This window comes from Sciurus vulgaris (assembly GCF_902686455.1).
Source record: "Sciurus vulgaris genome assembly, chromosome: 10".
Taxonomy (NCBI): domain Eukaryota; kingdom Metazoa; phylum Chordata; class Mammalia; order Rodentia; family Sciuridae; genus Sciurus; species Sciurus vulgaris.
Genome location: NC_136470.1, coordinates 64662725 through 64688158, shown reverse-complemented (window position 1 = coordinate 64688158; position 25434 = coordinate 64662725). Strand labels below are relative to the sequence as shown.

Genomic DNA, 25434 nt, shown 5'->3' with positions numbered 1-25434 from the left:
GAGTAGGTTCTCAGCAAATGTTTGTTGGATGATGAATGAATGAATGAATGAACGTGTTAGGAAGAACTGAGCAAAATGCAGTTATAGTGCATTTGTGAGCATTTTGTCCATTTGTAAAAGTGTAGCTACTGATTTCTTACATGATATTTCATTCAGCAAACCTACATAACAAAGTGCATCACAGATACCCTCCGGTTTGTTTGCTGGGAAAACAGAAGAGCTTTCTGTTGGATGTGGGCTGCTACATGTTTTGATTCTAATAGCAATATGGCAGGGTTAAGGTCAACTTTGTAGTATAATCTGGTGCCTGTTTTTGATAGATATCATGGAAATAGATACTTATTTTCAAGATGCTCAAACAGATGATTAGGTGAAAGCTCCAGCAAACCTTGAAACAACAACAAGGAAAGGTTTTCCCACTCCCACCTCCCATTACTGCAGCATCCTGCACAGTTTTCTGCACCCCACCCCCTCCTCCTTGTTTCATCCTTTTCCCGATTCTAATCTCTGTCTAGGGAATACAGCATGTGACTGTCAGTCTAGCAGGAGACAGTTCTTGAGAAATCCGCCCCCCACACAGTGCTCCCAAACTCCTCCCTTGGGAATGGCAGGATTTGATGAGCCATAGGCAGAGCTGGCCCAGGGAAACAGGAGCTTGGCATAGAATCTTTGTGCCCTCCTGCTGGAAGGGCCCTCAAGAGAGTTGCTTCTCACCCACCCGCCCTTAACTGGCTGGACAGTAGAAGGATGTGGAAGAAAAAAAAATATTCCTGGCTGAATGAATAGAGAACTAAATGAATGAGAGATGAGTTCACTTCTCCAGAAGTCCCGCCATCCCACTTGAATAGAAAGGCTAACTTTGAAGCCACTCTGTTCTCCATGGCACGATTTTGTATATACTCAGCTTTGGAATATGGTTGCCATCTGCTGCCAGTGCACAGGACTAAGGAAGAATTGGGGTGGGTAGGAGGAGGCAGGAGGGAAGAAAAGAGACACTTAAAATGAGCTAATGATCTCCTTTGTGTTGGAGTCTAGGTTTCAGAACATCAGTCCTGTACTTTAAGAACAAAACACCAGTGTGTCTCAGACCACACCAGGCGCCGGCACATCAGATAAGGCCTGTGCTGTGTAGTTGTGCAGCCACAGAGCCTCAAGAAGTTCTCAAAGTGAAATTAAAGGAGCAAACTGAGGGAACCAAAAAGAGAAAAAGCTTAGGGTAAAATACAATCAGAAAGGCTCTGTAGATACGTGTCTTCGGGGTTACAGTAGTTCAAAACTGAATCTACTAATTAAAGAGTTGGAAAATACTATAAATCCCAGGAATTTAAGGATCTTTAGAAGAAACGAGACGCTTCTCCATACACTGCAAATACATTGTGATCCTTTTGTACGATCTCAGGGTGAAAGTGACCTGGCTACCGTGCATTGTTACAGATTTACTGTTGCTCAAGAGGTACAGAGTGCTATCCTGGAGGCGTGGGTGGGTGGTCCTTTAAAAACAAAACAAGCAGTTAAGCAAAGCCAGTAAGGCCATAGAACTCTCTGAAAGGTGAATAGATCACGGAGTCTCCTAGTTCCCTGATATTATCTGTATAAATTATTGGTTATAGCACTGAATCATGTTGATAATTTATATAGTGAAACGATCTGCCAGAGAATAATAATTAAGCTGGTATGTACACTAGCAAAAAAAAAAAAAAAAAAATTCTTCCAGTAAAGTCTACTTTTGAAAAAGAGTAGCTAATTTGCTAAGTATAACATTTAAAGGCAAGTATATATTCACTCGTAGTTCTATAACTTGAGTTTGAGAAATTTGCAAGGTGGAGAGGCAGAAATCCTTTCTGCCATGTTGGAAAAGGATCTCATCTGATATGTATATAAGTATTAACTTAGAGACCATGACAATCCTAGAAATGCAGAAATCACTTTAGGGAGAACAAAGTGATTGCCAAGCCATGTGTCACTCTTGGTGCCTTGGAGTGCTCAAGCCAGTAAATATTTGTTGACTGTGTGAGCTCCTGGCCTTGACTCCCTCCTGTCATTGGGGACAAGTCATATACAACTGTGACTCAACCATAGAGTATTAGTAATATTTTAAATCTACATTTTGTACAGTTTCTCTTCCCATGAACCCTGTGTGCCTGCCTCCATATTCTATTGTGTTTATCCCTACAACATTCCTATGAAGCATAAACATCTTCATTTTATAGGTGGAATAACAGGTCCACAAAGAAACAGCTTAGTTCTTTGTCTCTAAATGCAAAATAATTGATAATTATTATATTGACCCAGCTTATCGCACTATTTTTCACATTATTTTGGTTTGCCCAAGCAAAGAATATATTTTATCTTTCTCATTATTATTTTTAATTAGTTTTCAGGAAAACTGAGATAAATACAGAATATAACAAATATCCCATGGAGATATTTGGTGTGCTCTTTTCTTTCAAGAATAAATTAAGACCTTCTCAGCTCCTCTCTGCTGGCTCTCTCTGCAGATAGTCAAAATCCCATGCCAGTTTTCAGAGGAATAAGGGCTCATTCTAATAGCTGGGTCACAGTCCCCTCTATTGAAGGTACAGCTTTTTAAAATTCATGTCTGGAACCTGAATAAGTTACTTTGGGTTATAAACTTTAACGATTTGACCTGAAGATTTTTAAAAAGTACTAATATGTAACCTGGTTGTGAGTTTAGCAGTAAATTTATACCCAGTATGTGAAAGGCCAAAGAGAAAACTAGTGTCTTTTATTCTCTCTGTGACCTGCACTAAATATTGCATATTTACTTTGTAAATGAGGACACCCAGTGGCCACCAAGTGAAAATATTCTAAACAGTCCCTGACAGTGTTAACACAAATATAAATACCCATTATCAGCTGGATAGACACCTCTGTAGCATGTGTTACCAAGCAGTTTAGCTTCCTTCGATCAGGCAAGGGTCATGAGAGTTTGACTTGATCATTTTTATATCACAGCACAAACTGGCCATCTCTTCTCATATTCGATTACAAAGTGTGGCTCAGCTTTGGGTTCCACTGAATCTTCAGCTGATAGGAAGACCAATGGAATAGAATAGAAGACACAGAGACAAATCCATATCAACACAGTCATTTGATTCTTGACAAAGGTGCCAAGAACACATTAAAGAAAAAAAAATAGCCTTTTTAACTAATGATGCTAGGAAAATTGGATATTCACATGTAGAATTAAACTGCATCCCTCTCACCTTGCACAAAAATCAACTCAAAGTGAATCAAAGACCTAGGAGTTAAACCAGAAACACTGAAACTGCTAGAAGGAAACATATCTCACTCTAGCATATCAGCATAGGCATTAACTCCCTTTATAATACTTCTAAAGCTCAAGAAATAAAATCAACTCACAGAAGGACCCAGTGAGCAGCCTCTTAGGAGAAATGAAATTAGGAAGAAGGGTACAGTATAGCTTATGTCAGGAATCATAAATGAATGAATATGGTTTGTGGGAAACTCAATGAACACATAAAAAATCTATTGCCTTAGGCCTTAAATTCATATTGAAAATAGAACCATCACTATTCCTTGATGAGAAAGGGGTAAGGTTATAAAGGACAAGAATATTACACAGACCTTCAGTGCCTGAAAAGACCTCTTGGGACAACTTGTAAATACACCTCAGAGAAAATACATGTCCTAAGGTTCCCACTATTGTTCACATGTCTGGGAACTACAATGGAGAAGTGACCAAACAAGTTCTCAGATATAACTTACTCATCATCAAAAAGTGAGCTGGGAGTGTCAGGAATCCAGTCATATGTATTTGTATTCATCGTTGTAGTTATAGATATAATGAGGTAAGGTACTCACCTTCACAAGGCTTAGTCTCTTCTTATACAGACATATAGGCACAAATGAAAAAAAAAGAGATTATTCATATACTGTTAAGGACTAAATTATGTAGTAAATATGAAGAAAGTTCAGATATACCCCTCAACCTTCAGGTACAAGAATCATTTCCTATTTTTTCTAAAGAAAATTAAGCCCAAGGCACCCTGTCCACCAAGTTAGCAAAAAGTGTAGTCAAGTTTCAGGGCTCCTTTCTTCTCCCTAGATTTGTACAAGACTCATGAAATCCAGCAGAGATCCCATCCTTAGTCCATAGTGGTCTTCATCATAAACATTGCTTGACTACCCCACAAAGGTGTCACTGAGCCTGTTCCTTCTGACTGCCCTTCACAGTGGTCTTTGCCACTGATCACCTTGCCCAGGTGATCAGTTCCTCTCAAGGCAATGCCTTTTTATGTCCAGTCTCTACAAAGGGGAAAAGCTATTTACCCCAAGGAGAGTTGTGTGTAAGTAGAGACCTTTCCATATTTTCAAAGAAAGTTGATGATTTTTCTCCTCTGTTACCTCAGTCTAACTCCCACGCACTAGCCTTCCCCTTCATATCCCAGAAAGGGTTCACATCACTTCCTTTTAGAGGGTCTAGAATAGGAGAGAAAACCCTTCATTTCAGGATTTAATGGGCTTTGAAACCACCCCACTCCAAAAGCCAGGCAACAGAACCTGTAACTGCATACAAGATGTGACCTTTCTCACTCACAGTTAGAGGAAAGGGGAAATTTTCCTATCAACATTTTCTAATTCAGTGGGAACAAACCAGAAAATAATGTGTCAATTTTTTACCTCACCAAGCAATGAAAATAGGAGAAAAGAGAGCTCAGAATGGACTCTGGTAATCATGTAAGGCTTCACAAAAGGAAGAACTTTGAATAGGATTTATGGAGGATACATAAGACTTGGTGAGTAGCCAAAGCACAATAATTTCAGAACTTGGGACAAATTCAGCAGAGGAGGATTAAGAATGACTACAATACACACATGCATGAGATGGCAAAAGGACCAACCTCTTGAATTAGCTCAAAGATTTTATTTGGGGGAAGACTGAGAAAATCAAATCAAACTAAATTGGTGAAGTGAGATCAGATAGTAAGGATGTTAGCAATTGCTGTAGAAGACTCTTATTTCTCAATATTTTTTCTAAAATGTTTAAATAATATAATAAACATTATAGGAAGGATACTTAAGGAATATAATAAAAACAAACAATAAAAACAAAATATCATACTCCTTATTAGCATAATTATGTATTATGCTTCTCCTTCAGTTATTCACCAGCACTTGCCAATGGCTTGAGTTTTATCTAGTAACACTTGTTGAAAAATCATCTTCATCTTAGCAAGAGCATAAAGGAGCTTATATCTTCTTTTTAAAGATTCTCATGCCTGGTTCCATAATGTAGCACCCTAGGTATGCAGATGAGTTTGCGATACTCTTCTAAATTGGCCTACACAATTCACCTCTGTGCTTCCATTTTAACCATTCATTCTTGTTCCTTGTCTTTCCCTATGGCATTGGAATAGAAGGCCTTCACTCCTCAGTAAGATAATCTGTCACATTCAGGTCCACACCTTCCATAAAGAAGCCTTCCACTGTCTCCTGCCAACAGTTGTCACACTGGAAACAATTTTTTTTTTTTTTTTTTTTTTTTTTTTCAGGAAGACCTAAGCAAAGAAAGATTTGAGCATGAATCTGAAGGCCTGCATCAAAAGCAGTTTCAGAATAACACAGCAACACAGAATGGAGGGAAGTTCTGTGAATTGGGACACTCCATGATAATTTTAGCCAGGAAGCTTTTTTAATGGTACTACAGAGTTCTGTTTTCTCACTCATTGAAGTTCAGATAAAAGTTTTCCCAAGGTCGAAAAATTAATTTCTTGCCTAACTAAATTATATCACTACTTGATGATATTTTCCAAAGGAATGCTATTCTTGGGAGTTAGATTGGATCTTTGGACTTACTGATGTTAAAATTTTATTTTTCCTGAAAAATAAGTATATGATTATGTAGAAACCAAAAGGAGAACGGAATAGTAAGAAGGCACTCATTTATTAATAAAATCACTTTTAAAATTTCCAATTTCTTTTCAAGCAAAATAAAGAACCTAACTTAACTGCACATTTGAATACACACAGCCCTCTGTAAGGGCTATCCAAAGCCAAGTTCAAACTGCATAACTCTCAATTTAAGTAGATCCTTTTGTTCATTTTCATATCCCACCCACAGATGTAGCATCTCTGTATTTTTTCCTCCAAATTTAGTGAACAAAAGAAAAGGTTGCAATAGGGCAGCAACTAAATCTGTAAGGAATGAGCTATAGAAGGGGAAAAAAGAAAAGAAAAGAAACCCCTAAAGGTGTCTGCAAAGGTTTACAATGTAAGAGAATTTAAAGGCATCAAGTCCTATTACATTGACTTTTATCCTTAGTCCCAGCAGGTCTTTCCTTCTCAAGAAGCCATTTCATTTCAACTCTGAAATGAGGGCATAGGTATCTTTAAGAATGTTGTCTGGAATCTTCTAGCTTTGCCTTTAATCACAGAGTTAAAATGTAGCCTTCACAAACTGCACTACACTAGAATAAATTTCAGTGTTTTATTCTACTGGAATCAGGTGCTCAAAGTATAGACTTTCATAAAGCATGTCATGGATGATTAATTTGACTGGATTAAGGAATACCTAGAAACCCAGAAAAGTATTACTTTGGGAGTGTCTATTAGGGTGTTTCCAAAAGAGGTAAGCTTGAAAGTCTGAGTGAAATAGGTAAAGAAGATCCATCCTCCTTGTGCACGGGCCCCATCAAATTGGTGCATGGTCCACAGAGAGCAAATGCAGAAGGCAAATTAGTAACTCCACCAGGAAGCTGGGAAAGGCTCATCTATCTGCTTGGATATCAGAACTTCAGGCTTGCTATAATTTGGACTCCAGAACTTATCAGCAACCCTTTCACTGGGCACTTCAGTTTTCAGCCTCCAACTGAGAATCACACTGTAGGCTTCCCTGGTTCTGAGGTCTTCAGACTTGGGCCCAGCCATGCTGCTGGCATCCCAGTATCCCTGGCCAGCAGATTTCTTGTTACAGAACCCAGCTTCCATAATTGCATGAGCCAATTCCCTTAATGAGTCCCCTCTCATGTATCTGTATGTATTCCCTATTGATTGTATCTCTCTAGAACCCTGATTAATACAAATTTCGGGACCAGGAGTGGTTCCATAGGAACAGAATTTTAAAGATGAGTTTCCTTAATTGACTTTAATTGACTTTGAGGTTTTTAGAATTATCTCTGTAATCTGATTAGATCTAAAATGCTAAGGACTCTACTTCCAACAGTACAGAAAACACCAAGAATCCATGGCAGAACTGTTTTTAGAGATAAGCAAGATAAACATGTTTGATACTCATGACTCATCATAAGAGACAAAGGATTTAGTGACTCTGTATATTATACTTTCGAACACTTGGGGAGAACCAAGAAATATAATAATGCTGGTCAAGTGCTCTAATTCTCATTGGACAAAGTAATAAAAGACAAAAATGATTTCAAGGCTATGGTTTCTTAGGTCATATAAATGACCTAAGAGTTTCTAAGAGTGCCCCAAGTCAGAATTTTCTCTCCTGTAGCCACAAGGCTGAAATTGCTAAAAGCCAAAACAAGCCCTCATCATGCAATTGAATCACAACAAAAGTGGAAGTCTCCATTTTGCAGGGTGTCTCCTATTATTGAAGTAAGAACACTGGTTGAGACAAGATGGTATACTGTAAGTTGTGATGGGAGACCCTCATGAGGCTAGGGACATTGAAGCCTAATGTAACTTGTTTGACAATGGAAATGTGCCCCACCAAAAAAATATGGTCTTCTCTCCTTCCTTCTCCCCTGAAGCAGAAGAGGACTTACCCACCACCTACCACCATTCTGCTGTGATGGCATCTCATGCACATGGCTACCCTACTCACTGTAGTACTCACCTTTTCACCTCTCTGTCTGAGGGGACTGCCTTGGCATTTGTTGCCTTAGGAAAGGGTAGTGATCTCCTCTGAGACAGTTCTGATTCTCCTAGACCACCCCTGTTGTTTTTTAGAACTCTCACCTTAACTCAAGTCTCAGAAGGCCCATAAAGATGAGGTATGAAGTGTGACTCATAGGAGGTACACTATATTCCAAAAAGACTAGTCCTGTTTTCTAATCTATGTAATCAGAAATCTGGGGAAAATGAGTGGGCCTGGATATTACAGGTATAGGATAATGGTGGAGGGACATAAAGTTGGATTAGCCTGAATTTATTTTTTCTTTCATAATTGAGATTTTATTGCTTGGGTTGAGGATCAGAACCCAGACATTTCAATTTATACACTATTCTTACATACCACAAATCTAAAAATCCCTGGCCTGTTAGTCTTTATTAAATAGTTATTCCCATGACTTTCTACCTTTGAATTTGGAGGCAAATTTTCCTAAAGAGGATATCAAGTACTAATATATTCAGATGTCTTTGAATTATATAAATCCCACCAATTTGTAATTTTATACCATATACACTACATACCCAAATTTTCAATTTTTCACAATACATTAACAAAATCTTTAGGAAAATTGGATTACCACAACCAAACATGTTGCAGAGTGCACACAGTTCTGACAGGGCAATGATCAGGGAGTGGTTTTCCTAGGAAACAATTCTACAGATATGGGAATAGAAGTAATTTAAAATGTTCAAGACATAGTAAATGCATGACTGTGACTCCAAATTGCCATTTAGTATGCTTTGTATCGTAGAATATAAAATTAACCCCTCACCTATGAAACATAAAGCTGACACCCAAGACAGTCAAAGCTTCCCACTATTTTCATATCCCACTATTTTCTGGTTATACCAAAAAATAAGCAATCAGTAAAGATTTCACTTTAAAAAATAATTTACATTTAACACTGGAGTGAAGTGGGATTCCCTCCTTTTTAAGTGTTCCTGTCAGAAAATTTGTGCTTACAAAATAGTTGTTAAAAATATTCCTGTGGATTATGTAAGAAGGGAGACAAGGACCACTGACAGGGCATGGTGTATGACTACCCAGAATTGGTTTGTTTCTCTTCTATTCCATCAGAGACTGGAGTCTTCTGGTTTTTAGTTTCTCTGTTTTTCAGTAGGTAAATCTTTTTTTAGCTTCTTGCTTAGTCACTTCAGCCAGTTTTCCCTTTGCTCCTTCTTCCCTTTTGACTACAATTCTATGTGAAGATTAATCCTTTCCCACTGCCTTTTTGACTTTGATTCCACTTTTACAGAAGCAGACTTAGCCAACAGCCTCACCAATCTCTTCTTGGGCCTTTCCTTTACCACCCCTTCAGCTGAGCTAATCTTTCTCTTGGCACCTTGGCAGCAAAGATAGTGTATGCTGGGCAGGCCTGCAGGCTATGGTGCACCGAGAGCCTTCATGAAACTGGTGTGCCTGACTGCTGTGGGCTGAATTTATTGATATGGGCCCACTAAGCAGCATTTAATAATGCAGCTTGAGGAGTTAAGAAAGGTTTTAACAGTTTTTCAGTTTGTTAGCTGAAACATGGATCAAAAGATGGCCAATCAGAATGAGTTGGAGATGCTCAGTCTTATTTAGTTTACCATAGAGGAAGGAATTCAAAAGTTGGAATGTTAAAATGGATTTGCCACATGAAGCCAGCCTACTCCTCCAAACCGGGAGCATCTGAAGATATACCTTCCAAAATAAATTTGTGAGTGAAACCCCAGCCTCCCTGAAGAGCTCTGTGATTGCTCTTCTTAGGTCAGACATTATAGTGAGAATCATTCCAAAGGGAATAATCGGATTCTGGAGTGGCAGGGACAAATGGTGTCACTCTGTTGCCAGGGGCAAGGTAGGTGTAGTTACTATAATGGAAAGCAGGGTAAAAGCCACAACCAGAATAATCTGACTCACATAATCTATGACATTGGCCACACATCATGGTGCTTCTAGAAGTGAGTTGGATAGAAAGTCTACCAAATTCTACTTGATCCATACAAACAGAAAAGTTTCGGGTGAAATGAACAAAAGTCTAACTCAAAGTATAAAAACAGAGAATCACAACCATTCAATTGATTCCCAAATATGAGCTCTGGAATAAAGGGAAGGCTGGGTCCCCTTGAAGAAGAACCAATACACTATCAAAAATTTATGTCAAAAAATTTATGACAAAAATTTAATCTATCTACCATCCTTCCCCAAAGGAACACCTGGCTTTTTACAGGGGTGGTGAGTATGTACCAGGGAAAGGGAAATAAGCAGACTTTTGGAAGCTACTAGACATTGGCTCTGAACTAACATGGATTCCCAGAGACTCAAAACATTATTATAACCCTCCACTCAGGGTAGAGGCTTATGGAAATCAGGTTATTAATGGAGTTTTAATTCATGTCTAACTTAAAGTGAATTCCCAAATCCATCCTGTGGTCACTTCCCTAGTTCCAGAATGCATAATTAGATTAGGTATATTTAGTGACTGGCAGAATCCCTACATTGGTTCCCTGACCTACAGAGTAAGGGCTGTTATGGCAGAAAAGGCCAAATGGAAGTCATCAGAGCTGCCTTTGTCTAGGAAAACAGTAAATCAAAAAATAGCACATCCCTGAAGGGATTGTAGAGATTAGTGACACCATCAAAGACCTGAAAGATGCTAGTATGGTGATTTACACATCTTCATTCAACTCTCCTGTGTGGCCTATGCGGAAGATAGATAGATCCTGGAGAATAACAGTGGATTATCATAAACTTATCCTGGTGGTAACTCCAAATGCAGCTGCTGTATGTGGTTTCATTGCTTGAGCAAATTAATACTTCTTCTGGTACTTGGTATGCAGTTGTTGATCTGGAAAAGCAGTTTGCTCTCAGCTGGCAAGGCCAGCAATACACCATTACTGCCCTGCCTCAGGGGTATATCAACTCTTCAGACTCATGTCATAATTTATTTCTCAAGGATCTTGATCACCTTTCTTTTCTATGAGATATCTCACTGTTCCATTGCATTAATGACATCATACTGACTGGACCTAGTGTGCATGAAATAGCAACCACTACAGGCTTGCTGGCAAAACATTTGTGTGTGAGAAGGTGCAATATAAATCTAAAATTTGGGACCTTATACCTCAGTGAAATTCTTAAAGGTCCTATGGTATAGAACATGTCAAAATATCTCTTCTAAGAGGAGGGAAAGTCATTGCATCCACACCTCCTACAGCCAAGAAAGACGCACAATGCCTAATAGGCCTTACTTGGATTTTTCCTAGTGAGCAGCACTATAAACTATGAAAACAAGGAACCCAAATGCTCATAGTTCCTACTTCTGCTATGCCATCTTCTCTTTCCCAACCTGTATGTGGCCTCATGGGGAGTAAGTACCCTGTGATCATTTAATAGAGGAAGAAAAGACAAGAGTTTAGAGATGGAGATGGTTATGCAAAATATGCAGGCACTACTGGAAAGTGGATAGCTGTAGCACTACTTCCCTTTTTTGGGACATCCTTGAAGGACAGTCCTAAAGGAAAATCTCATTGCACAGAACTTCAGACAATGAACCTGATTGTGCACTTTACTTGAAAAGAAGAAATGAGTAGATGCTTGATTATATACCAGTGCATGAGCTGTAGCCAGTAGTATGGCTGGATAGTCAGGGACTTGGGAGAAAAATGATTGAAAAATTGATGACAAGGAAATTTAGGAAGGAGGTATATGAGTAGACCTATCTGAGTGTGCAAAGGATGTGAAGATACTTGTGTCCCATGTGAATACCCACCAAAGGGTGACCTCAGAGAAGGGGACTTTAATAATCAGCTGGATAGTATGACTTATTATCAGGATACAATCAACCTCCTTCCCCACCCACCCCTGTTGTTGTCAATGGGCTCCTGAACAAAGTGGCCATGGTGGCAGGAATGGAGGTTATATGTGGGATTGGCAACATGGACTTCCAAGAACAATTTGGCTATGGCCACAGCTGTAGTGCCCAGTTTGCCACAAGCAGAGACCAACACTGAGCCCCTGATGTGGATCATTCCCTAGGTTCATCAACTAGCAACCTGATGGCAGGTTGATTACATTAGTCTGCTTCCATCATGAAATGGGCAGCGTATTACCTTTATTGGAATACATACTCTGGATATAGATTTGCCTTTCCTGCACATGATGCTTTTGCCAAAACTACTATCTCTGGACTCAGAATGCCTTAGCCACCAGCATGGTATTCCACACAGCATTGCTTCTGACCAAAAACTTCATTTTACAATAGAAGAAATATGGTAATGGGCTCATGCTCATGGAATTCAGTGGTCTTGCCAGTTTCACCATCATCCTAAATCAACTGGCTTGACAGAATGGTAAAATGGCCTTTCAAAGTTGCAGTAACAGTGCCAGTTAGGCGACAATAACTTGCAGGACTGGGACAAGTTTCTCCAGAATACTGTATGTACTCTAAATCAACATCTTGTATATGGTGCTATTTTCCACAAAAGGCAAGATTCATGGATCCAGGAATCAAAATGGAAACAAGAGTGATATCATTCACCATTACCCCTAGTGATGGACTAATAAAATTTTTATTTCTGTTCCGACAGCTTTTTGCTCTGCTAGCCTAGAAGTCTTAGTTCTAAAAGAAAGAATGCTTTCACCAGGAGACACAACAATGATTCCATTGAATTAGGAGTTAAGATTTCCACCTGGCCACTTTGATCTCTTCATGCCTCTGAGTCAACAGACTAAGAGGGGAATTATGATGTTGACTGGGGTGGTTGATTCAGACAAGCAAAGGGAAATTGAACTACTACTCCATGCTGGAGGTGCAAAAAAAAACATGTCTGAAAAAGAGACGATCTCTTGGACATCTCAGTATTACCATGCCCCATGATTAAGGTCAGTGGGAAAGTACAACAACCCAATCCAAGGAAGATTACAAATGGCCCAGGTTTCTCAGGAAGGAAGTTTGGAGCCACTGAAAGAACCATGGCCATCTGAGGTACTTGTTTAAGGCAAAGGGAATATAAAATGGGAAGTAGAAGATACTATAATTATCTTTTAGAACTACATGGCCAATTACAGAAAAAGGACAGTTATTGTCATGTGTATAGGTATGTACATATGTGTATATGTATAGGTATATATACATATACACACATACCTAATCATATATATATATATACCTACACATATATTTTATACATATGCACATATATATTAAGTAATATCTTTATTTTCATTCCTCTCTTTTTCCTTTTATCATATAAGAGCTATTTTCTTTATTGTTCATTATACATCATAATGTTTAAATCATGGAATATGAAAAGATGAGTAAATATCACTCATGAATTTTTACCTCCTCTTCTAGGGAAAGGATTAGGGAATTTTTAGTTGTTAACAGGATAGTTGCATCTTGTTAGGCAAAACTATTACCTTGTTATTGACTTTATTTGGAAATTAAGGAGATGTGTATGAGTACCAAGTTGGCAAGGGGTGGGTGGATTTGTGATGGTTAATTTTGGATACCAATTTGACTGGATTAAGGAATACCTAGAAACTCATATAGGCATCATTTTAGATGTGTCTGTGAGGGTGTTTCCAGAAATGGCAAGCCTGTGAGTGGAACAAGTGGGGAACACTCTCCCTCATTCCAACCCATACAGGGCCCACAGAGGAAAAATACAGAAGGCAAATTGGTATCTCCAACTAGGAGCTGAGAAAGGTTCATCTGCCTTGAACATCAGAACTTCAGGCTTGGGAGGGGGGAAGGGAAAAAAATAACAAAATGAATCAAACAACATTGCCCTATGTAAATTTATGATTTTTAATTAAAATTAAAAATTAAAAAATATATATATATTTAGTTGTAGATGAACAACTGAGGATCAAACCCAGCACCTCATATGTGTGAGGCAAGCACTCCACCACTGAGCTACAATTCCAGCCTCATTCATTATTTTGAGACAGGGTATTGCTAAGTTGCTGAGGATGGCTTTGAACTTGGAATCCTCTTACCTCAATCTCCAGAATTGCTGGGATTATAGGCATTTGCCACCATGTCCACTTTAACTTGAATTTTGAATTTACTTCCAGGAACCCTCAAACTGCTAAATAAATCCCTTTGCCTTGATTGAGGTTTAATCTAATTTAGCCTTAATAAACATGCTTATGAAATTCAAAAAAAAAAAAACAAAAAAAAAAAACTTCAGGCTTGTTGGCATTTGGACCCCAAAACTTAACATCAGCGGCCCCTCTTGTGTACTCAGTCTTCCAGCCTTGAATTAAGAACTACACTATAGGCTTCCCTGGTTCTGAGGCCTTCAGACTTTGACCTATGATACTGGAATCCCAGGGTCCCTAACCTACAGATGACCTGTCATAAGGCTTATAATGTAATAGCATGAACCAATTCCCTTATTAAGTCCCCTCTCACGTACCTACATACACATCCTATTGATTCTCTGTAGATAACCCTAATACACATGTAGCTTGACAATACTTAAAAATGAAGTTATAACTTACATACACAATTGTTTCATAAAGTTGATGTTCAATAACTTGTCAATTAATTGTTTGATTATATCCTTACCTCAAAACTAAAGGGATGTGGGTTGACTTAAAAGAATATTCAGTTCCTAATAAAAATGGAAGAAATACATTTTATATAACTGACAAAAAAGAAATCAGAGTTCAAGTAAAATAAGGAATTACCATCGAATAAAACTGGGGAAATGTTTATATAGAAAAAATATCAGGAAGCCTACATAGTTGCTAAAATGTAGACTAATTTTTAATTCAGTGTTCCCTCATAAACAGAGCCAAGAAAGAAGCATGATCAATTATGGTATTTGTACCATCCAAAAAGATTAAAGCAGAAGGCAGTTTTTCCAGAGCACTGAGTTCTGGTAGAAGTTGACTGGTTAATACGTTTTGAATATCAAAGGTCCTTATGGATGAATTTCTTTCATTGTTTTAGATTTCAGTTCTACTGTATTATTCTAGGTTCATTTACACTGAAGTAGTCTCAGTAAACATTTCATTAATGAACTGTTAAAAATTCAAGCAACCCTAAAAGCAATTTCATCCATAAGATAGTTATATTTGCAGTTTTAGACATATGGCCAGGCATGTCCTCTTCCTTCTTAGACATTACAGCAGACTTAACTTGAAATTGGCAAGCCAAAGACCTGGGATAACTGAGAGAAACTGCATGAGTCTCTAGGGCCAACTGAAAAAGGCTTCCTTGGGATTATTTTTTCCTTTGGACCTGAAAATTCCTCTGGTAATGTAAATCTATCCTCAGCTTTCAGACAAAATATAAAGAGTGAAGAGAAGAAAACCTAGTCAGGAATGGAGGTTAAATCCAGATTTGGGAATGAGCCTGAGGGTCAAAGGGCAGATGCTTTCCTAGTTCAAAATTTGCCCTCATGTTCTCCATACTTGACACTTAGTAAAACTTAAAGGTATTACAGCAGAAAGGAATGGAGAGAGGGAGGGAAGAGAGAGAAGAAAATGAAAGAAAAGGAAGAAAAGAAAGGAGAAAGAAGAGAAGAGAGAGGAAAGGCAAAGGAAGGCCAAAGAAAGTAAGGGAAAAGAAATACTACATGTTAGTAGCACTGCAGAGCTCTCAAGCAAACCTTATTTTGCTGGCTGGCTTAAAAGTGAGTACTAAATTTGTACTTAGGTTTCTTTCCAATTACATACCACAATATCTAATTTTAATGGTCAGAAAGTTAAAAGGCGTTCTCTAATTCTTCTGTGGATTTATGTTAACTATCAAATGGAATCTACTCTGATCAAAACTGGACTCAAACCAAATTTCTTTGAATTATTTACCTTATCTTATAAAATAATATCAATTCAAGCAAATAAGAACTATCAACTCATCAGACCTGATGCATTAAATGGAATCATGAAGGCTGCCATGAGTTTCAAGCTCTGATTATTGAAAGCAGTAAAGAAGAACTTAAAGAGAGATACTTGCATCTCAATCCATGACTGGAATGCAGACCTCTGAGATTCTAATGAAAACTACTACCCTTATTTCTATGAAAGTGCAAACATGTTCATTCATAAAGACTGTAAATGCTCCCCTAACCCCACCTATAACATTAAAGACCCTTAAATACTTAGTATTCTCTAAAAATGTTTCATAGGTGAATGAAAATTTAATAATAATGACATACTGAATTACATAATAAGAACATAGGTAGAAGGCTGTTGTAAACAATTTAAAGTTAATAATTTTATTATCTTTTTCCAGCTACAATAACAAATAATAACCTCAAAAGCACGTAGTCCCCAACTTTCATGAGTAGTACATTCCCGAAATTGTTTAAAAGTCGAATTTCTAAAGGTTGCACAGTTGATTTATATCTCTGAGGAGAAATCTGTTATCAATAGCTAAGAAATGTGCTGAAATCCCTGGTGATTTCTGCACACTGGGTTTAGGCACCCTGGAAGATAGAGGAGAACCCTCATTAGGAGAGGGCCCAAGCATCCCCCTTTTTGCCCAAGAATGGATAAGTGAAATCCTACAACTCCCCTTCCCACAGGCTGATGGCCCTTCTGCAGTTCCACTACAGGAGTAAGGGCTCAGGTAGGACCCAGGTAGGAGAAAGGTTTTGGTCTGGCTGCTGCCTTCCTCTTGCACAACTGATTTCCCCAGTGCTCCAAACCACTCTCCAAAGATGTGAAGACACCAGTGAACTAGAAAGAGATGGTGGGAAAGCACAGAGCCATTTGTTCTAGATGGGGAAACTGTGAGCTAAAACCTCTGTATCTCCTATAGTACAAGGGCTCAGAAAGGCCCTTGGCATTTAGGTGAACTAGATATAACTGGGGTTTTGCTCCTTGTAGGAAATTTGAGGAATAAGCGGTCTGAGTAACCAAAATGCATATCTGCATTCCCAGAGTCCAAGGACTTGTTCCTAGTATGAACAACTTCTCAAGTGGCACCAAGGTGTAATAGCTTAAGATCATCATTAATCCCCTGATATAGGAAAGATCAACCTCAGCATTTTACAGATCAAGATACAATGTTGAGAAGAGTGTGATGTATGAGACTGGGTTGTGGAGGCCACCCTAGCCCTATTTCCTGTTCTGCCCTATTTACCTCATCTGAGCCTGGTGCCCCAGATTGAAAGCTCAAGGGTTTTTCGGCCCTGCCATTTGACTTAGACCTGTTAACTTGACCGAAATTCCTATTGGTTTTAATTTGAGAGCTGGAGTTTCTTCCCAAGTCACAGAGACTCCAGTTCCCATCCCCCTCTGCAGCACCTTATTCTTGCACTAGTCTCATTTTATATATCCTTTTGCTCTCCTGACTGAAAAAGGACTAGATTTCACACCTAATTAAAAGAGATTGTATTGCCTGCTGTTTCCTTTCTTGTTCATTTTCTCTTAAGCACAGGCAGCTTTTTATTCTCATGCTAAGTCCTATCCCTGGACCCCTGCAGTTTAAGGGACAGGCAGGAGCTGAATTCCTACAAAAACAGAGAGCCAGGCCCTCTCCCACCTTCACCAGGACTAACCCCCGTGTCAGCCCATACATTGTGCTCCCTCTTAGAACACAGTCACTTAGAATACATCACCACATTCAGTTGTGTTTCTAGTGAATGCCATACAGGCTGACTTCATGTTTTACTCTGCTGAAAGGAGTAGGTTATTATTTTAAAACGCAGGGAACAATTTCTTTTTTATCACTTTGCATCGGTTCCATGTTTATTCCATGGTAGGTTTTAAATTTTTTCTTTAAGGTGGGGAGGCATCTTCAGATACACAAAATCTATGTAAAGTTGTGTGCCCGTGGCTTTATAGAGTTGACAGGGTTTGGGTTTTGGGGGAGGAGGGTGGTTGTTTTGGGTGTGTGTGTGTGTGTGTGCTTTGAATAGCCCAAATGCCTATTCAGTGCCAATCTAGGAAAGAATAGAGTTAGCATTTTCACACCATTCCTTCCTATACAGTCCTTGAATAACCATCTAATCAAGATTTGTTTTCAATGGGGACAAATCTTCTACAGTAGAGTATTTCAGATTTATTCCATTGGAATCTATACATTAATGCCCATTGGATGAAAAGGACATGTTCACAAAAGCCTGGACTTTGCCTTGCTGGGGCAGAAACTTTTTCCCACTGTATTAGTGTTAAAAATGAAAGAAAGCCTGGGAAAGGAGTTGCCTCCGCATTGTGTGCTGGAGAAATGAGGCGCGCTTGAATGGAGAAGCAGAGTTCCTCCATCACATCTGTACCCATATCAGCAAAAAGCGATTCAGCCTTTCATGGCTGCTCATTGCAGTGTGGGGCCAGAATACTTAGGAAGATGTTTAAGAATTATGTCTGCAAAAATCCAACTAGGCTTATCAGATCAGCATGTGTATGTGTACAAGTTTACATTTCTGTAGTTTTTAATGAAGTTGGTGACAACATTACTGCAGTAATCATAACTCAGAATATTTAGCAGATAACTTGATTGTTGAGATTGACTAGACTTGCAATCCAATTTAGTCAAACAAGCAGTTTGAATTTTTCTTATGAGATACTGTGTGTGTGTGTGTGTGTGTGTGTGTGTATGTGTGTGCGTGTGTATGTGTGTGCGTATGTGTGTGTTTGTGTGTTTGAATCTGTGTGATAGGACAGCTTTTGATGTTGACCATTTCTTATCTCTAAAAAAAATCCATAACATTCAATGTCTTTATTTTTTTTTTTTCTACTAAGATTAGGATGGCCCTAGATCTTTGGGTGATTTAAGTTTCATTCCTCAGAATCCAGTGTATGCAGTGAAAGGAGCATCAAGAGGAATGAACTCTAATCCCAACCCTCCCACTTACTAGTTACGTAAAACTATGGGCAAATCACTTAGACATTTAGAGAGCCCAACTTCCTCTTACAGCTAATAGGAATAATAAGACCTGTCCTAAAAACATATAAAAAGTAAATGAGATGTTACATGTCAGACAGTTTTGCACACTAAAATATTACATGGCTATTCATTGTTAAAATAATTGTGATGAAGCTACTTCCCAGAATTACCTGAAAGAAGACAACTCAGTCATATATGACATCTCAACATCTCTAGTGTTATGCTACGATTTAAAGAATGTTCTCACCAGTTTAGATAAATCTGCTTTAGCCTGTAATTCCAGCTACTCGGGAGGCTGAGGCAAGTTCAAGACCATCCTTAGCAATTTAGCAAGACCCATTGTTAAAATACATTAAAATAAAAAGAGATGGGGAGAGAGCTCAGTAATAGAGCACCCCTGGTACTACCAAAAACAACAACAACAACAACAAGGTTTCAATAAGTCCGTTTTACTCAGAGGTGGTGATTTTACTGCTTACTATTTTAAATAAAAGAGAGACGTTAGTGATAGTAAAATTTTATGTAGAAAACTCAATATTTTAGTGTCAAGGTGAGATAGTTTTTTTCTTGCATTGTTCCAAGAACGAGGACTCCGAAGAAGGAGTTGGAGAGAGGGATTCTTGAGAGTCATCTGAGAGGTGAGGTAGAGGAATAGGAAAGCCCTAAGTCTTCGTGCTTTAGCCACTAAGGTCAATCTAGATGTTGTATAATTATTCCTCCTGTACACAGCCTGAAAATACGGAGGTGGCAATGGATCAGGCTTACCATGGTCTCCATGTTGTTGACTATTGTCTTCCTCTGAGGAAGTTCCCTGGAGTGTGTGCATAGAGCAGCACCCTGTTACCTAGGGCAAATGTGTATCCCACCCCCGTTCACTCGTGCTGTCCTGGCCTAGTTACTCCAGTGCTGCCTTTCATTCTAAAACTGCCAAGTGATCACCTAGTTTACTCCGGTCTTCTTGGTCAGCATACCCAACTTTGACCTTTTTAACACTCCGTCCTCATTAAGTCTCAGAAAATCACCCATATTACACATAACCATCTTAAAGCATACTCAAACAGGTTATCAAAGATGATAAGAAAGCCCCTTTAGCTAGCAGATTGCTTCCTGTAATCATCCATTATATGGAAAACGTGGTGGCAGCTGGTCAGTAGACATTGTAGTCTGGGTTGAATTTTCACATATATGGTGTGGGCTATGGTACATGACATATAAACTAATAGGAAGAGATTTATTTCTTTACTGTGAATACTGGGGCTGTCTAGGAATAAAATAAGGAAGTTTGAGAAATTGGCAGAAACAAACTTTCCTGAAGGATCTGGGCTTAGACCTGTCTAAAATGAAAATAGAATGTTTCCTGAGAACAAGTTCCCCTCAAGCCCCTCCATTCTTTCCTGCTGAAGTCATAGCAGTGGAAAGATGCATCCCATTATTAAACTGACAACCTCAGTTGAAGCTGTGGGGGACCAATATGGATTCAATACCCAGTATCTAGGGCACTAAGGCAGGCACTGGGAAAGAACTCCGGACTTGTTCCTTTAGGCTTGTATGTACAGTCCAAACATCTCTGCCTGTTTCCGCAGGAAGGGTGCTTCTAGCATTGCTTACCTGAGACCTAGGTTTTAGGAATGCACTTAGATCTGATCCGTGCCCTGTTTTGTGTCTGCCTTGCTGTACTGCAGGTGACATCAGTTGCAAGGGGATGACCGAGCGCATTCACAGCATCAACCTTCACAACTTCAGCAATTCCGTGCTCGAGACCCTCAACGAGCAGCGCAACCGTGGCCACTTCTGTGACGTGACGGTGCGCATCCACGGGAGCATGCTGCGCGCACACCGCTGCGTGCTGGCAGCCGGCAGCCCCTTCTTCCAGGACAAGCTGCTACTGGGCTACAGCGACATCGAGATCCCTTCGGTGGTGTCAGTGCAGTCAGTGCAAAAGCTCATTGACTTCATGTACAGCGGCGTGCTGCGAGTCTCGCAGTCGGAAGCTCTGCAGATCCTCACAGCTGCCAGCATCCTGCAGATCAAAACAGTCATAGATGAATGCACACGCATCGTGTCGCAGAACGTGGGCGATGTGTTCCCAGGCATCCAGGACTCGGGCCAGGACACGCCACGGGGCACCCCTGAGTCAGGCACGTCGGGCCAGAGTAGTGACACGGAATCAGGCTACCTGCAGAGCCATCCACAACACAGTGTGGACAGAATCTACTCCGCACTCTATGCCTGCTCCATGCAAAATGGCAGCGGCGAGCGCTCCTTCTACAGCGGTGCGGTGGTCAGCCACCATGAGACTGCGCTCGGCCTGCCCCGTGACCACCACATGGAAGACCCCAGCTGGATCACACGCATCCACGAGCGCTCGCAGCAGATGGAGCGCTACCTGTCCACCACCCCCGAGACCACGCACTGCCGCAAGCAACCCCGGCCTGTGCGCATCCAGACACTGGTGGGCAACATCCACATCAAGCAGGAGATGGAGGATGATTATGACTACTATGGGCAGCAAAGGGTGCAGATCCTGGAGCGCAATGAATCCGAAGAGTGCACAGAAGACACGGACCAGGCTGAGGGCACCGAGAGTGAACCCAAAGGGGAAAGCTTCGACTCCGGTGTTAGCTCCTCCATAGGCACAGAACCTGACTCAGTGGAACAGCAGTTTGGGCCGGGGGCGGCCCGAGATGGCCAGGCAGAGCCCACCCAACCTGAGCAGGCCACGGAAACCCCCGCCGACTCTGGCCCTCAGCCAAACCAGCTAGAAACAGGTGCCTCCTCTCCAGAGAGAAGCAATGAGGTGGAGATGGACAACAGGGTCATCACAGTCAGCAACAGCTCAGACAAGAGTGTCCTGCAACAGCCTTCAGTCAACACGTCCATCGGGCAGCCATTGCCAAGTACCCAGCTCTACTTACGCCAGACAGAAACCCTCACCAGCAACCTGAGGATGCCTCTGACCTTGACCAGCAACACACAGGTCATTGGCACAGCGGGCAACACCTATCTGCCGGCCCTCTTCACTACCCAGCCCGCGGGCAGTGGCCCTAAGCCTTTCCTCTTCAGCCTGCCACAACCCCTGGCAGGCCAGCAGACCCAGTTTGTGACAGTGTCCCAGCCCGGCCTGTCAACTTTTACTGCACAGCTGCCAGCGCCACAGCCCCTGGCCTCATCTGCAGGCCACAGCACAGCCAGTGGGCAAGGCGAAAAAAAGCCTTATGAGTGCACTCTCTGCAACAAGACTTTCACCGCCAAACAGAATTACGTCAAGCACATGTTCGTACACACAGGTGAGTGCTGGTTACCTGGAGGCCTGGCAACAGGGGCTGAGGGAGCTGTGAGAAGGGAAGTACAGGACAGGAGGTGGAAGGGAAGGTTTGAAGTCATCTTTCAGATTTTAAAGAAACCCCACCACAAGCCCATTCCAGAAACTCCAGCTGTTCCCACTCAGAAATAGTGCCCTACCACTGAAAGGCAAACTCACAGAAACCCTGTGTAGAGTAGGGATGTCAAAGGGATGTTCGGCCTGCAGAAGAGAAGAATTAGGGCATCATATAGACCATAGTCAAGTACTTAAGTTTCAGAGGCAGCATAATGCAGTAATTAAGAACTTGAGCTCTGGGGTCAGAACACTTGGATTTGGATTCAGGTCTAGCAACCACCAAAAGGTGACAACCTTGGGAAACTCACTTTTCTGTTCTTCAGTTTCCTTGTCTATAAAATGAAAATAATAGCAGTACACCTTCATTATAGCTTCTTTTTGAGGAATATGTTAATTAATATATATAAAATTCTTAGAAAAGCTCTTAGCACATGATATGCACTGTATAACTGGTAGTTATTATTAGCATTATTAAGATGTCTGAGAGGAGGCAAACACTAAGTTGTTTTCTCTCTGGCTCTAAAAAAATAGACCTGGGCCTGTGATTGAACATTCTAGGGATTCTTTCAACTTACTAAAAAAAGAAATATAGTTATCCTAAGCTGGGTTAGACTGCCTCCAAAGGAACTGGTTCCTGTAGTGAGATGTATTTAAGGACAGGATGGATGATCATTTCACAGGGATGTCGTAGAGGGAATTAAGTCATCAAGATGAGCAAGATAGGTGTTTCTCTGGATCCTATGACTCCAGAGCAAAGCTCTCCTGACATCTCTACTGATACTTCTTCCTACCTCCACAATGGGACAGATATAGAAGTGGGAACTCCATGGATGTGCCTCCATAGAAGTGACCACCTGGATGATTAAGATTTTACGTAGATCCTCTTATACCTAAAAACACCTTCTGCAATGAACATCATCATACTTGAAATTATAATGAAAGTCACTCTCTGATAACTTCTGGTTCCAGAATAGCCCTTATATTAAATGACAAATAATTTGCCAGAGGAAAAATTACAAACTTTAATTCCAATACATGGAAAAAATTTAGTTTCTCAGAATAGCCTTATTTCTCAGGTCAGTCTAGTAGTAATTTGAGAGATAAGGCATAAAAAAATATACTTAAATTGAGGACAGGAAGAGAAAGGAAGCAATAGACATAGAGATAAGATAGCAGTGTGGAAGTAAACAACTGAAAGAGCAAATTACTATCAAACTTTGAAGGTGAACTTTGCCTTCTTTGCAGTTCAGCTTAAGTCAGGACATTATGTAAATCAATGTATGCATCCAAATGCAAATCAGTTATACTTAAAGATTTCTATTTTCACACCTCCAAATGGACATAGTGGCTCACTACTGAATTCAGGAAGAAAATTAGGTAGTGGTGAGTAACAACATTTACTCAGGGTAAATATGAATGCAATAAAAACCTGAGATAAATCAAGAGAAATTAATGAAGTAGCAATGCTTTTATTTATGTAGCAACATAAGGCAAAGTACTCTCAAATAGCTTAAAACCTTTGTCTCTAAACAACCATCTTATAAGCCAGTCAAATAAAGGATTAACAGGAAAAGAGAAACTATTTATGGATGTAGCTCCTTAACAAAAGTTGACTTTTCTGGTCTTAGCACAATAAACCTATCTACTCTCCCCTTCGATGCATCTCTTCTACTAGATCTATTGGATATAAAATTCACACATTCTATTAGATGACATAGTAGAATAAACCTTTAAATTTGCAACATAAAATCTTCAGTGTACTGTCAAAAACTATCTTTTTGATATGTAAATATATTTCTACAATAGAGTCACCAAAGGAGTCTATGGTAAACCCAAATAACTAGGTTTGCCCATAAGAAAACCAGTAATGGATTTGTATACTTAGATTTCATAGGTGCAAATGTTATAGGTAAAGTTATTTTATAAATCTGAGTTATGCTTAAAGTGTGGTCTTCAGAATGGTAATAAGTTACTGAGATCCTCTGTAATTTCTAAAGGTGTTTGCATTAGTGTGCATAGTATGGCCACATCTGGAAACAACTAATCACATACATAAATCAATTGGGGTACCTCAATTTTTAAAGAACTCTATTCTCTTTTATGCTACAGTGGCAGTTATTTGGCAGTGGCAATTTTGAATGGCCTCCCGTATTTCAAAACTTTTTTCTAGAAAAGTCTCTAAACTAACGAGGTTTAAGAACAATTGGCCTAGGTCCTTCTATTCAAAAGGAAAGACCACCTGAGCACGTGGAGGTAATTCAGTCAGGACTTTGATTAGCTGTGGCCCACACTTCTGAAGATCTTTTCCCTTTCTTGGGAAAACATAAAACAAAGGGGCGGGGGGGGGGGGGCCTCCCAGCCTTACAGGAGCCCAGGGAAGCCCCTGTAAGGGATAAACACTCAGAGCAAAAAGTCCAAATGTTGGTATAAGAAGATTCTAGACAGTACTGGAGGTTCTTGGAAGAGCAGAGGCGGACTTGATGTTCTTACCTATAGACTAACCAAAAAGAATCCTACCAAGCAAGAGTAGTTTGGCAGAGCTGAAAGGAAATAAATTTGAGTTTTCTCCATCTAACTACTATGCAAACAAATAAACCTTCGTAGTAACTGACTTTGCATTTATTAACTTCAAAGTTTAAGGTAGGTGATACTTTCAAAAACTGCAGAGAATCACTATGAGATATGGATTCCGATGAAATTCTGTGAAGATCGCTGTAAATCATCCACATGTTCATGAAAGGAAGTATAGGAGACCAATAAATAGTTCATCATTTTGACTTTGAGCTAAGCTTGACAAAGCACTAATTAGGAAAGTATATTCCAAAATGACTGTAACACTAAAACTTAGGGCAGATACATGGGTGAAAGATGACTCTACTGTAATTAGAGAATTTGGGTCCTCTAAATAGCAGCGTGATCTTAACCAAGTCACTTGATTCTAAAACCATCAGTTTCTGTAAGTTCAAAATGAAAATAAATTTCCACCTTTTGAGTAGCAGTGAAGTTTTGATACATGTGAGAGTTTTTCATAAAAGGCAAAGCATAACTGCATTTTGAAAATTCATTATCATTATTATTTTAGCCCCCCTCACCTAGGAGACATTGAGTTTCTCTGTTCTCTCATTTCTGAGTAATGCATGTTGAATACATTTCCTTCCTCTGAGATTCTAATCCTGAAGCAATGTGATATTTCTTGGGTTTCTCTTGAAATTCCTTCATAATGAGAACTATTTTTCATTCCTTAAAAATTTTTATAAAAGTGAAAGAAATACCCTCACCTAACACTCTTTATCTACTACCAAACAAAACATAGTAGGACATTAC

General features: G+C 39.8%; 1 protein-coding gene across 7 annotated transcripts in view; it reads left to right on the top strand.

Annotated features, from left to right (window-relative positions):
* Positions 1 to 25434, top strand: part of ZBTB20 (zinc finger and BTB domain containing 20) — a 124047-nt gene that overhangs the window by 88170 nt on the left and 10443 nt on the right. For all 7 annotated transcript variants that reach the window (XM_079155410.1, XM_079155405.1, XM_079155407.1 and 4 more), the window contains one exon: positions 20414 to 22018. In XM_079155410.1, the coding sequence (XP_079011536.1) occupies positions 20434 to 22018 (1585 nt within the window). In that variant the 5' untranslated portion in view covers positions 20414 to 20433. The remainder of the gene's footprint in view (positions 1 to 20413; positions 22019 to 25434) is intronic.